The sequence below is a fragment of the Monodelphis domestica genome, chromosome 1 (assembly GCF_027887165.1).
Source record: "Monodelphis domestica isolate mMonDom1 chromosome 1, mMonDom1.pri, whole genome shotgun sequence".
NCBI classification, from domain to species: domain Eukaryota; kingdom Metazoa; phylum Chordata; class Mammalia; order Didelphimorphia; family Didelphidae; genus Monodelphis; species Monodelphis domestica.
The window spans coordinates 231301643-231315198 of NC_077227.1; the positions used below are offsets into that span (position 1 = coordinate 231301643).

The window sequence follows — 13556 nt, forward strand, 5'->3', positions numbered from 1 at the left end:
TTCCAGAGTAAATATCTCCTCTTCCTTCAATTCATCTAGCTTTTTTATAATCCACTTACCATCCTTTTTTGCCCATTCTAGAAGCGGGCTGGATTTCCTGTGTTTCTCATATTATGTGTCTTTAGAGTTGAACACAATATCCCACATGGGGTGAGAAAGGGGAAAAGTACAAAATAATGATCCTACCCTCAGCCCCTCTATCTAGATTGCAATCATGTGTTCATGCAGCCCAATGTTACTTTATAATTGCTCTGATTTTACGATTACATAAAATCTGCTCTGATTTTGATTACAATTGCCTTGCACTTGCTGTTCACTAAAAGCCTCAGGCCCTTATGAACTGCTCTTGGGGCACATCCTGTTCATGATCTTTCTGGAACATTAGGATCCTTCAGGTTCTGTTTGTTTTTTCCCCAATTTCTACAGGGTCAATTCCATCCTGAAATTCTCATTGGCCATTCAATTATCATCTCCTGAGATTCAACAGCTTATTAGACAGCAGAAGAGTGTCATCAAACCACTCATCATCTGTGAGCTGAATCTGATCACATTTCTGTGGCAAAATAAATCACTGAATGTGGAATGATGAGACTCCTGTTCACTGCCATATTCCTGATCCTGATTTCAGGAACCATAATGTCCCAGTATCCACCTTACAGTAAGTAAATCAAACGGAAGACATCTGTATGGTTTGGGAATTGAGAAGTGTGAGAAAATCATGAATCGGGAGGAAATGTCCAAATTTAGAGTGAGAGACTCTAGGTCTATTCCTGCTTCTGCCATATTACCTATGTAACAATGTGTAAGTAGTTTAATCTCTATGGGCTAATTTATTAATCCTGATGATGGAAATGGGAGAGAGATTGAACCAGATGATCTCTAAGAGACCTTTTATCTCTAAAAAGATGAACCTACATCAAGAGGGATCTCAGAGGCAGAATGGGGTTTTCTCTTCAACATTTGTGTTGATTATCAATCCATAAGGTAGTTTTGTATAGATGAACTTACTGTGCACAGAGAAAAAATTTGGAAAGGAAAAAAATGAAGGGAAATCTAGAGAACAAATAGAGATGGATTTGAAAGGAGAAAAGAAGTGGCAGGAATCTCCCCAAATCTCCATGACTTTCCCAAAATACTAGATCCTAGGTCAGAGTCTGTTAGGGTCCGAGGTCACTGCTTTTCTATCTCGTCATAGCAAAGGGCAAATGGTACACACATGCACCAAATCAATGGAACTACAAGCTCCATTATTCTTGAGGAATTGCTCTCCTATGTCTAGGCTCTGTATCAACCTTTGAACTGTACGTATGGAGATGGAAATGACAGCACTTTATGTATAGTTGTTATTGACAAGGAGAACTTGTCACTGAAGCAGAAGAAGACTCTCATGGTGAGAGCTGGTATATCCTCAGGGGCTACTAAATGCCCTTCAGGACTCTGAGGAAGTCAGTCAGTGCAGTGTGGCTCTAATGTTTGAAGTGATATTGTTGGGCAGCAAGTAGAGCTGGGACAGAGGAAAGGAGTGCAAACCCCAAAATATAATGCCAGAAGTCCCCTAGAAGTCCCAGCATTCCAGGTGCCACTACAAAAGGGGATGAAGGAGGGGAAGTGGGGTCTAGGGCTCCTACTCCCCTCTCTGTCAGGCACCACCATGAAGATCAAGGATATGCAAAAGAAAATCATGAAGGGAATTTGGCTCTCCAAGATGTTAAGGGTCAAATTTTGGGGGTAGCAGTTTGAACAACAGCCAGCACACAGTTTGTTAAACGCAAAACACATAGTTTATTATTAGGAAATATGGATAGGAAATAGGAAGGAGGAAAGTGAGACTAATCTTATAATAGCTTGCAAGTATTCCTAAGAACCCAATCCTAACTAAAATTCTCTAGAAAACCCTAAAACTATCTGCCTTTCTGGGCAGTGTTTTCTGCCAGAGCCAGGCTCCTGCCTAGTTTTTCTACTCTGACTATCAAATAAATTACCCATTATCTATCTATCTACCCATGTTAATCAATAATCAATAAGGCTGATAATGCCTAATTCTGTTTCTCTTTCTCTGTGTCTCAGAGAGAGCAAGCCACACACACACACACACACACACACACACACACACACACACACACACAAACATACACACACCCCTCTCCCCAGGGGTATTCAGAGACAAAAAAGCCCTTTACAACTCTCTCCAACTTAATAAATCCCCTCTGCCACACCCTTTTAACTGTCACTAACTGACAAGCAGCACAGCAGGGGGCCTCTTACTAATAAATATTATTGCTCCTTTTCCTCTTAAATATAAAAAGGGAAAAATTTCTTTAAAAATTCACTTAATAGTAATTATGCTAAAAATCAGACTCAGTTGCTCTAACCACATGACTTTGGGGGTCACATTGCACTATGTTTCAATTCCTGGGAAGTTCATTGTCCTAATATTACAATTTGCACTTTGAGAGGTTGTGACTCCTTTCCCACAATAGGTCCAGCTTCTCTGTCCTCTCTTTAAGCCTCCTTTCTTCTAGATGGAGACCAGACCATGCTTCCAGTAGGAGCTGAGACTGCTCAGCTCCTCAGACCAGAAAGAGGGAAGAAACAATATGGAGCTATTTTGGGGGGAGATGGGACAGGGTCCCTAGGGATTGAGCTTAATAGAGACCCAAATTCTTCATGAGAATAAGGAGAGACTTCAGAAAGCATCTAGTGCATCATTCCAGGCAACTTAAAATTTTTCTTCACCTTCCACATGCCATAAATTGACAGGCAGTCTCTCCTTCATTACTTTAGCAGCTGCCAACCTCAAAGGGCAATCCAGCCCATTTTAAGAACCAAGCAGAGATTTAGATTGTTCTTTATTTTGAATTGAAAGCTGCCTTTCTATGGCTTCAACCCACTGATCCTCCTTCAAAATATATGTCCATCAGAGTGACAGAACATGTCGCTGTTCAATTGAAAACCTTTCAAATAGTCCAGGACAACTATTATGTTCCTTCAATCCAAAGCATACATAAGATCCTTCCTTTCTCCAAGTGGAACATCCCACATTTTTTCATCTGGCCTGTATATGACCAACATTTTAATCCCCCCTTGCTGTCCAACTTTTCCTACTTAAAGTGTGTTTTCTCCACTTAGGGTGTGAGATCCTTGGGATAGGGGACTACTTCCTTTTTTCTATTTCTATGCCCAGAACTTTGTTTAGCACTTGTTTTACATTAAGCATTTAATCAAAGCATTTTTGTTCATTGCTGCATTCATTCATTGTCCATATCTAGGCTGAAATGCTTGGAATATTCCAAATGTGATAAGGGAAGAGTACCACCATCCAGGACCTATACCATGCCAAAGATACTGAGTGAGGGAATGTGAGAAGAGGGGGGAAGATGGGTAACTACTATCCATGGTACCTAAAGTTCAATGTCCTTACTTCATTTCTTACCCACTTCTCTCCTGTAATTCTCAGTAAGGAGACTTTAAGTGACAAGACGTGAATTCAAGCCTTCGAAACCCTAAGGCATCTAGTTGGTACAGTCTGGAATCAGGAAGATTCATCTTCCTGAGCTCAAATCTGGCCTCAGACACTTACTACCTCTGTGACCTTAGGTGGGTCACTTAACTTTAGATTACCTCAGTGCCTCATCTATAGAATTAGCTAGACAAGGAGATGGAAATCCACTCTAATATCTCTGTTAAGAAAACCCAAAATGTGGCCATGAGGATTCAGACATGACAGAAAATGACTGAACAAATTTAGGAGATTAATATTAAAAACATCTCACTCAGTTCTCTATGTCACAGGTTGTTATTCTCTGACATACAAGGACACCATTTTTTCAGAACCCCAAACTGGGCATTACTCCTTCAAAAATGCAGCCTACCTAAATGGCAAAACTATCTATATATATGATAATAGCAGTAAGAGGGCAGTGCCCCAGCCAGGATGGCAACATGTGGAGAATTGGGATGAAGTGAGCCAGTTTCAAAAAAAGAGAGAAGATTTGATCATGAAGAATTTGCAAGAAATCATTAACTCTAATGAAGGTGAGTGGACAGAAAATAAATAGGTCAGAGACCCAGTGGCCAATGACTTAGAAGGGATCTGGACCCACCCCACAGTGACGCCCTCCTAAAAAGAGAGTTGTCCCTAACTAGGAGGTGGCTGAAGGGGATTTTTAAAAAAGGAAGAGTGAGAAAGGAAGAAAAGGCGATAGAGGGTTGAGCAATGACTGGTCACAACCCCCAAGGGGTGAAGAACAAATTCAGAGAGAGGCAGAGATAGATACATCCCCAAAGCACATCTTGGTCCCCTCCCTGCCTTCTTCTGGTTTCCCTTTTCCTGCTATCATACTCAATATAGTCTGACAGTGAAACAGGAAGTGGGGAGAGATCAATTCCTGCTTCACATTCAGCAACTTAAGTAAGTTCTCCTCTCTCCTTACTTCACTGGGCACTTGGACCTCTTATACCAGAACTACAATATAGTCTGTCATGCTCCTAACAAGGGGAATGATAGAATCTTAGAACTGAAAAGTACATTGGAGATTCCAAACTAATCCACCATTGAACAGAGAGGCAAGAGATTGAGATCTTAGAGCAAAGGGAAGAACATTGACTCAGGAACCCAGATGGCTTCTTATAATAGTTCATCTCTCTCTAAAGCTTGGAGCCAGTGATCTCCTACAAATCAGTGAGTGGCAAAGTAAGACCTAGACCCATGTGCCCAATCATTCAGGCTAGAGCTCCTTCCATTCAACAACACCTTCAATATCAGGTCAGTTGAGCTCTCATCCCAGTTAGTCACAAGTGGTAGCAACTTGCTCTGGAAATAGCATAACTTGAAACAGAGAACCAGAAGTAGAATCTGTTACTGTCATAAAAGTTCCAGGAAAACCGCTCCCCTCCTCTGGGTGCCATCTCCCTCATCTGTAAATGAATATTGTGTGAGAGATAATGGTAAGAACATTTCCAGTCCTAACTCAAATAATTCTATTCTACTGCTCTTTGCTCTCTACAACTACACCTAGGATAGGGATGGAATGAGATTGTGACATTTGCAAGGAATTAGAATGAAGAGAACTGACCTCTTAATTTTGAATTTGTTTTCTATTATCTGCTTCATACATTAGCTGCCTAAAGGGAAAGAATTGGTTCTTTGTTTTAAGTAGATACCCTTTGCATTTTCTAGTAAGTCTAGATGCAGCTAAGGACTAAGTAGAAACTTATATAATTGGTACAGCTATTACTATTTGCAAACACTTTTTATTGTTCTTTAAAGAGCTCTCCCTAAATGGGGCTTATGTATTTCAGGTAAATTCACCTTTACTCAATACATTGACTGCTCCATTTGTCCATATAAATACTTAGAAGCTTTTCGGATTTTTTTTCTTAATGGAGAAAAATTCATTAAGACCAACCAAAATATGTTGGCCCAGACCTCACATCATCCTACAGCTGAAATGAACAAACAGAAGTTAAAGCAAGACAAGGATGCTTTGAATCAGCTCAATGCATATCTGGAGAAACAATGTCCTGCAAAACTCCAAAGATACAAGACTTCTTATTATGCCAGGTAATCTGTTTACATCCTGTTGTCCCACTAACCATGGTAGGGCTGGGAACATTCCCATTAGATGGACTAAAAATGGCTTCTTTTTTAAATTCTGCACTGCACACAGAATATTTCATTCCTCTTTCATTTATGCTAACCAGGGTACAGAGGAGCTTGAAAATATGAATTCAGGAATCCCTATAGCTATCTTAGAATTGAAGTCAAAATCACCAGCAATTGAGGGCTACAGGGCATTGTGGAAGATAATGAAAAATATGGAGGCTTAGAAGGGAATTTTGGAAACAGAAAGAACCCCATTGTAAGCCTTAGACTTCCTTCTTTTTCTCCATTCATCAGATCTCAGCTTCTCCATAGGAACCCTCTACCACATCCTGAGCACTTCTTATCTAGATTCTAATGGGAACTCAGAGGCTGCACACAGGGAAACCAAATCTCATCTTTGACCCATTCCCCCCAAAAGTCATTCCTCTCTCTGTGCTTAGAGGTAGCACAGAGTGGTACCCTGGATAGAGTTCTGGAGTCAGGAAGCCTTGAGCCTGAATGAGGTCTCTTACAGTCACAGGTGGTGTGATGCTTGGGTAGCTACTGAACTCCTGTTTCCTTCAGTGTAATGGGGTTAAAGATTGTAATTGCCTCCCTAAATTGGTGTGAAGATCAAATCTGATAATATTTACAGATGCTTAGCACCTACTAGCCCTTAAACACTTTTTTTTTCCATTTTGAATTTCTATTGTTTTTCTTATCTGGAATCTGCTGCCTTCCTTCTTCTACTTATCTAATGCATGTCTATTCTTTAAGATTTGTTTCAAATTCCACCTGAACTCTCCCTTTTCTATAGTTTTCTCTCATTTCTATGGTCAGGACCACATCATTTAAAATTACGCATTCTTCTAAATGTTTTCTGAGTATAAGAGCAGGAACCAAGTCTTTCATTTCTCTGCACCCTTCCCAGAATGCTTAAGAGTGCTTATCCCAGGAGACTCCAGTTTATATCTGCTTATGAATTGATAAATTGACATGTAAGATCGGTACACAGGGTCTTGGTGCAGAAAAGAAAGGGATTTTGTGGGGTTATATCTTTTGGAGTGCTATAACTCATTGGAAATAATCAGTTAAAGAAGATACTATACAATAACTAATTGATAGACTGTGAAAAGAATGGAAGAATTGTGGAAAAGAAGGAGTCTGGAGGAAGTTAGGGGTAGGAGGTGTAAAATAAAAAAGGAGACTGCAAAAACTAATATAGACAATGTCACCATTTGAAATTAACAGTGTCTCATATATGTTTCAAACTCCAATTTTTTCTCAAACCAGCTTTTCTACTTCTTATCTCTAAACTAATAAAACAACACTTATTTTCTAATATCATCCTCATAGTGGGACATAGTAGCTGAAGGTAAGAAGCTAGGGCATACTGGGAGAAGTGTGAGACCTACTGTCAACTGCTCAGAGGAAGAGGGGCAGGAAGAGAGAAAAAAATCATAAAGTTATACAATAAATGAATGACTTGGGTAAATGGTATGTTTCTACAGATTGCCAAGGATGGGAGGAAAGTAGAAATGATGATCCCTGAACAGCAACTAAGAGGAAAATGAGCAGCTGTGAAGGTTTTCACCATGATGATGACCTCCCACCACTACTCTGTTACTTACCAGTTACTATCATTGGTTTTCCAGCCAAGAGAATTACACAGATTCTGATACTTCCCTGGGAGGGGTTACAGTGTGAGATAAGCAACATTAAGATAAACAACTAAACATCATTATAAAATGAAATTAAAAAATTAAAGCATTATGTGTGTGTGTGTGTACATGTACAAAGAATTCTCATTCTCTCAGTAAAAGGTTGCCTCCAAAGGGAAGTTTGTTGTAAATGTGCAAATGGTTTTGCATCTCTGAACCTTCAAGCTCTAGGAGTGTGTAAAATGACTCAGCATCACACAACCAATAACTCCTGGGTCTGGACTAAGCCATCCCCAGGGAACATTCACCTCATGGAATTCTTCACTGAAAATACCTTCCCTACAGCAAGGTGACAATTATTTTTAGATGTTTTCCCCCAGAGATTCATAAATTCTCAGAGATAGACAATATCTCAGAAATCTTCCTGACTCACTTCAATCTGAAGCATGAATTCTCTCTCAATGTCCTCCTGGAAGGCCTTAAGTAGAATCAGAAGTCATTGTTTGCTGACATTACAAGTCTAGACGGTTCTCATTGGGATGGGGTAATTCCATCTGAAATATTCCTCTCTAGAACTTTTACCTGAATTCTAATCTCTATCCATGCTTTATGGAAAAACAGAGGAGTGGAGCAGAAAAGCCATTGAACAAACAGAAATAAAAGATTGCAGTAACCTAGGAATAAGAATTTATTGTTTGGTAAAAATTATTGGGAAAATGAAAGGAGTCTGACAGGAAGTAAGTATAGTGCAATGTCTTATAACATCAACGAAGGTAAGATCAAAATATTTACATGACCTCAACTTAAAGGAAGATATAAAGAAATTAGACTAGGGAACATATTTCCTATACGATTTATGGATATGGGAAAAATAAACCAGATATAGAGAGCATTCTGAGATGTAAAATGCGTGATTTTAATTATATTCTTTAAAGATTTTATGCAATGGAAATTAATGTAGCCTAGATTTAAAAGAAATCAGAAACATTAGGGACATTTTTCACAGACAGTTTCTCAGCTGGAGGTCTCTTATCTAAAATATATAGAGAATGTTTGCAAATTTGTAAGAACCCAGGTCAGGGGCAGCTAGATGTGTCAATGTATTGAGATACAGTTCCAGAAACAGTATGCCCAGGGTTCAAATCAGACTTCCTAGCTAGGTGATCCTAGGCAAATCACTCAATTCCCATTAGCTAGGCCATTCTACTTTCCTGCCATCAAACCAATACATAGTATTGATTACAAAATAGAAATAAAGGCTTTGTTTTAAAGTAAGGTAGAAAGGAATTCCTAAGAATATGAGCCATCCCTCAGTGGATGAATGGTTTGGAGATATAAACAGAGCTTTTGGAAAAAGAAATCAAAGCTATATACAAGTATATGAAAAAATACTCTGTCATTATTTATTAGAGAAATGGAAATCAAAACAATTCTGAGATATCAACTCATGCCTATTATATTGGCTAAAATGATAAAAGGGCATAATGACAAAGGTTGAAGGTGATATGGCAAAATGAGGACACTGTTATCATTATTGGGAATCAGAATAGGATAATCTCACCCAAAAAGGGTTTGGTCTCAGAAATATTTGTAGATGAATTGATGGAAAAAGTGTGGAATGGGTGGTGCATCCAAGGTAGTAGCTTAGGAACAATAAAAGCTAAAACCTCTCTGACTATGCTTCCATACCAAACCTTAAAGCATGCTTCAAAGAAAACAGAAATCCAAACCCAACTAGAAGTCACAGAATTCTCCTCCTGAATACAATTTGAAAGGTAACCACTAAGATTATTTTCATGGGATAAGGGAGAGACTATCTGTCTGAACAACTTCCACCACCCACCTCAATGAGACCTGTGATAAGAAGAGGGATGTTTGTATGAGACATGGGCAGAGGCTCCAGCTACAAGGGAATGTCTCTAACCCACTACTTGATGTCCAGAGATCCAACTAAGGCTGACAGGGAGGAACTATGGTTGGGGGCATCAGGCTGGACACCCTTGGTCCCTGCTGGCTATGTTGAAGACTATGCCCTAGTTAAGGCTAACTCACCAGGTTAGCTCATGCAGCTCAGTTTAGTATACCAGCAGAGTATTGAGTAGATTTTGCCTCAGGGCAGAGCAGCTCACCCAACCTGGATCAGTAAATCAACCAAGGGGCAAATTTATAGTTCATAGGGTAGGAAAATAAATAAATAAATTAATTAATGAGTAAATAAAATGAGTAAACAAGAGAAAAAAAAGAAAGTCAGAATTGAAAATTTCTATGGGGATAATAAGGACCAAAGAACAAAACCAACAAAGGAGGACAGGGTCAAAGAAACATAAAACAAAGTCTCAAAAAAAAAAAAAACCATGGAATTGGATTCATGCTATGGAAGAGCTTAAAAGGGAATTCAAAAATCAAATAAGACTGGTTGAAGAAAATTGGGAAAAAGAAAACAGCTGACTAAAAACAAAATAGGTCATCTGGAAATAGAGGCACCGGAATCAAAATAAGAATATAATGCATTAAAATCCAAAATTGACACTGGAAAATGAGGCAAAATAGTCAGAGAAAAAGAAGAATGACTTGAAAAGAAGAGTGGACCAAATGTAAAAGGAGAATCAAAAGGTCGTGGAAGAAATCCAGTCTTTAAAAATTAAAATATGACAAATAGAAGATAATGATGTCATGAGAAACCCAGAAACAATAAAACAAAATACAAACAACGAAAAAATAGAAGAAAATATGAGATACCTCATTTAAAAAATAACTGTCCAGGAATATAGATCCAGGAGAGGCAATTTACAAATTATTGGACTACCTGAAAGTCATGACCAAAATAAAGCCTAGACATCATACTATGAGAAATTTTCCAAGAAGACTGCCCTAATATTCTGAAACAATAAAGTAAAATAGAAATTGAAAGAATCCAATTCCTTTCCTGTATTAAATCCCCAAATGAATACTCCCAGGACAGTTACAGTTGTATGGGTGGTGTAAAGGTTAAATTTTATGGTTGAGACTGCAATATAAATATTATTGGTCACCAAGGATTTAATTCCTTAAATCCTAAAATGAAACACTGAAGTCAGAATGGAGTTTCATGGTGATTTAATTACAATAGGAGGAAGAAAGAGAGAGAAAGAGGGGGGGGGAGGGAGCGGAAGGGAGAGAGGGAAAGAAGTTAACTCAAAACCACTCTGGCTAAGGCTGAGTCAGACTGGAGTTTAAGGCCTTGGAGAGCCAAGAGAAAGAAGGGAGTCAGTCCTTATCACTCACATGACTGATCTGAAGGAAAGCTGTCTGCAGTTCTACTCTAAGCTCGAGCTCCAGAATCAAACTGGCTCAGCTTCCTCCACAGAAACTGATGAGACCTCCAGAGGCCTCATCACTTCCTACATCTTACATGTGCCAATGGTGGCTCAAGCTTGGCTTAGGACAGCCCAGGGGGGGCAGTCAGTTGTTTTCTGATTTGTCATTAGCTAGCTCATGCCCCTATAGTGTGGGTGTGCACATTCCTGGGTGCTAGACCAAGCAAGATGGAGAGAATCTAAAAATCACAAACCCCCCTGATGATGATTGAGGAACTAGTCTCCCCAACTGATCACTAAAGATAAGCTTCCTGTACCCCAAAAATTTCTAACTGCAGGTGTATACAAAATTTTTACTTTCTAAGAAGAAAACTACAATAGTTAGAGATAATGGGGAAATAGAAGAGAGAGAGAGAGATAGCAAAACCAATGTTTTGCTGGATGCATTTAAAAACCAATTAGGGGCAGTCCCCTTTGGCAGAAGAGTATACATTCAAAATAAATGTTCAATCAACCTTCAGTTCAATCAACCACACCCCAAGGTTCATTCTGCGTCTTCCTGTAGTGTAAGGGTTTAGGTATCATTCTGCAAACAGTTCATTCTCTGGATTTAGGAGGTAGAAAGCTTCTTCTCTGAAGATCTTTCTCAAACAAAATTTTTAAATCTTGGATTTCATGAAAATACAATCCCCCCTGAAGAAGGTGATGAAAAACACCCAGTTCAGTTCAGGATGCAAGGTTTAGTTATGGGGGTGTGTGAGTCAATTTTAAAAAACAAAAACAAAAATTAAAGCAAAATGAAATGAAAAACAAAAACAAAAGAAAGGAAAAAATAATGAAAGAAAAATTAAACACTTTTAATTTATATATACATATATATTTTTTTAAAAAGAGAATTCAAAATCAGTATCAAAATATCAAATATATATATATACAAAATTGTGAGTAAGCAAGAATAAATTTCTAACAGGCCCTTGTATTAGAGTCCAATTAATGTAATTTCTAATTCCACAAGTCTGTAGGACAGAGTGCAGTAATATTTTACTTACCCATACCCCATTGTTCTGTTTTGCTTTCAATTTTTGTTTCCATTTTTCCACTTCCTTTTCATTATAGGAAAGTGATTAATTTAAATCATCAGTAGTTGTTAATTTTAAATTAATTCAGGCCCTTCTATGGCTGCTAACTTTGCAGCAATTTCTGCCCAGTCATTTCCCCTAGAGACAGGGTCAGTGCCACCTATATGGGCAGAGTAATGAACTACAGCTCGGGCTTCAGGCAGCTGAAGAGCAGAAAGAACTTCATTAATAATTTCTGCATTAGCTATGGATTTTCCAGCTGAGGTTAAAAATCCTCTCTGGAGCCATAGCATCCCAGCTGAGTGACAAATGCCAAAAGCATATCTAGAATCCATATAAATTGTTGCCTTTTTACCCTTGGCAATTATACAGGCATGTTTCAGAGCTGTGAGTTCTGCCCCTTGAGCGCTAATATTAGAGGGCAGCGAAGGTGACCACCAAGTGGCAAATTCTGTGACTACAGTAGCTCCACTGTAGCTTATGCCATACCTCATAAAAAAAAAAGAACCATCAGTAAATAAGACGAGATCTGAGTTGTTTAAGGGAGTGTCCAAGAGATCATCTTGAGGCTTTTCTGACGTGGACACTAGTGTTTCACAACTTTGCAATGGCTCCTGAAGTTGGTAAATCTGGAAGCAAGGTGGCAGGGTTAAGGGTTGTACCATGTTTCAAGGTAATATTTTCACTATTTAACAAGGTTATTTCATACCTTGTAATTTGCTGATTCAAGAATGCCTGTGTTCTATGCCTTAGCAACAATGCTTCTACTTCATGTGGGGACATCATTCTTAATGGGCATCCTAATACTAGATCAACAGTTTTTGTCACTAGTAAGACTGTAGAAGCTACACCTCTAAGACATGGTGGTGCTCCTGATGCTACTGGGTCCAATTGGGCAGAATGATAAGGAAATAAGGAATTGGGTGCTGAGAAGGCCCTAAAGTCTAAGTTAAAACACCTGCAGATATCCCTCTTAGCTCATGTACATACAAAGTAAATGGCTTGTTGTAATCTGGGATGCCTAGAGCAGGGGCAGAAAAGATAGCCTGTTTGAGGTCTGATAGAGCTGACAGGTGTTCTGGCTCTAGTTTAAGTAGTTCAGGGACTGAATCTCCTGTTAGTGATATAAGGGGCTTGGTGATTTACCCATAGAAAGAGATCCATTGTCTGCAAAATCCTGTTGCTCCCTGAATTGCTCTTAACTGTTTCTTAGTGGTAGGAGCACTCAATTTTTGAATATTTTCAATTCGCTTGGGAGAAATAGAATGGGCACCAGCTGTCAGAATGAACCCCAAATATTCTACTTTGGGGAGACATCCCTGAACCTTATCCTTCGAGATCTTATGCCTTATTTTGTGTAATTCCAAAAGAAGGTATTTACTATCTTTCTGGCATACTTTTGCATCTGTTGAAGCCAAGAGTAGGTCATCTATGTATTTGATTAATTTGCTCTTTTTAAATTTTATATTATCTGTATCCTGGATCAAAATTTGTGCAAATAAGCTCGGGCTATCTACAAAATCCTGTGGCAAACAACTCCAGGAGTTCTGCCATCCCTGTCAGGTGAAAGAAAAGATATGCCTGGAGTTCTCATGTATGGGAATGGAAAAAAAAAGGCTAAGCACAAGTCTACTACTGTAAAGTATGTAGCTGTGCTAGGAATACAAGAAATAATCATATTCATGTTGGAAACTATGGAGTGTCTCTTTATAATGTGATTATTCATAGCCCTCAGATCCTGTAGGAATCTATAGAGGTGGTTGCCTTCTAGCCCCCTTTTTGTTTTTTTCATGGGCAGGATGGGCATGTTGTATTCAGATTTACAAAGGATTATTATTCGCTGGTCAATTAATGAGTTAATTACTGGGGTAATGCCCTCTGTCTCCTCCTTTGAGAGAGGATACTGAGAAATGGAAGGAGATGGGCTGGATTTAGT

General features: G+C 38.8%; 1 protein-coding gene across 1 annotated transcript; it reads left to right on the forward strand.

Annotated features, from left to right (window-relative positions):
• The first annotated feature begins 489 nt into the window (after positions 1–489).
• LOC103098877 (zinc-alpha-2-glycoprotein-like) lies at positions 490–7385 on the forward strand. The gene is made up of 4 exons (XM_056810531.1): positions 490–658; positions 3793–4035; positions 5302–5563; positions 7096–7385. The coding sequence occupies exons 1-4, from the start codon at positions 583–585 to the stop codon at positions 7118–7120; spliced, it is 606 nt and encodes a 201-aa protein (XP_056666509.1). The 5' UTR covers positions 490–582; the 3' UTR covers positions 7121–7385.
• The last annotated feature ends 6171 nt before the right edge of the window (positions 7386–13556 follow it).

Excerpts from the sequence above, each read along its gene's own strand:
- LOC103098877 (XM_056810531.1), top strand. The coding sequence starts at position 583 with ATGATGAGACTCCTGTTCACTGCCATATTCCTGATCCTGATTTCAGGA. Across the intron at positions 659-3,792 it reads GTCCCAGTATCCACCTTACA|GTTGTTATTCTCTGACATAC; the intron begins GTAAGTAAATCA and ends TCTATGTCACAG. Across the intron at positions 4,036-5,301 it reads AATCATTAACTCTAATGAAG|GTAAATTCACCTTTACTCAA; the intron begins GTGAGTGGACAG and ends TATGTATTTCAG.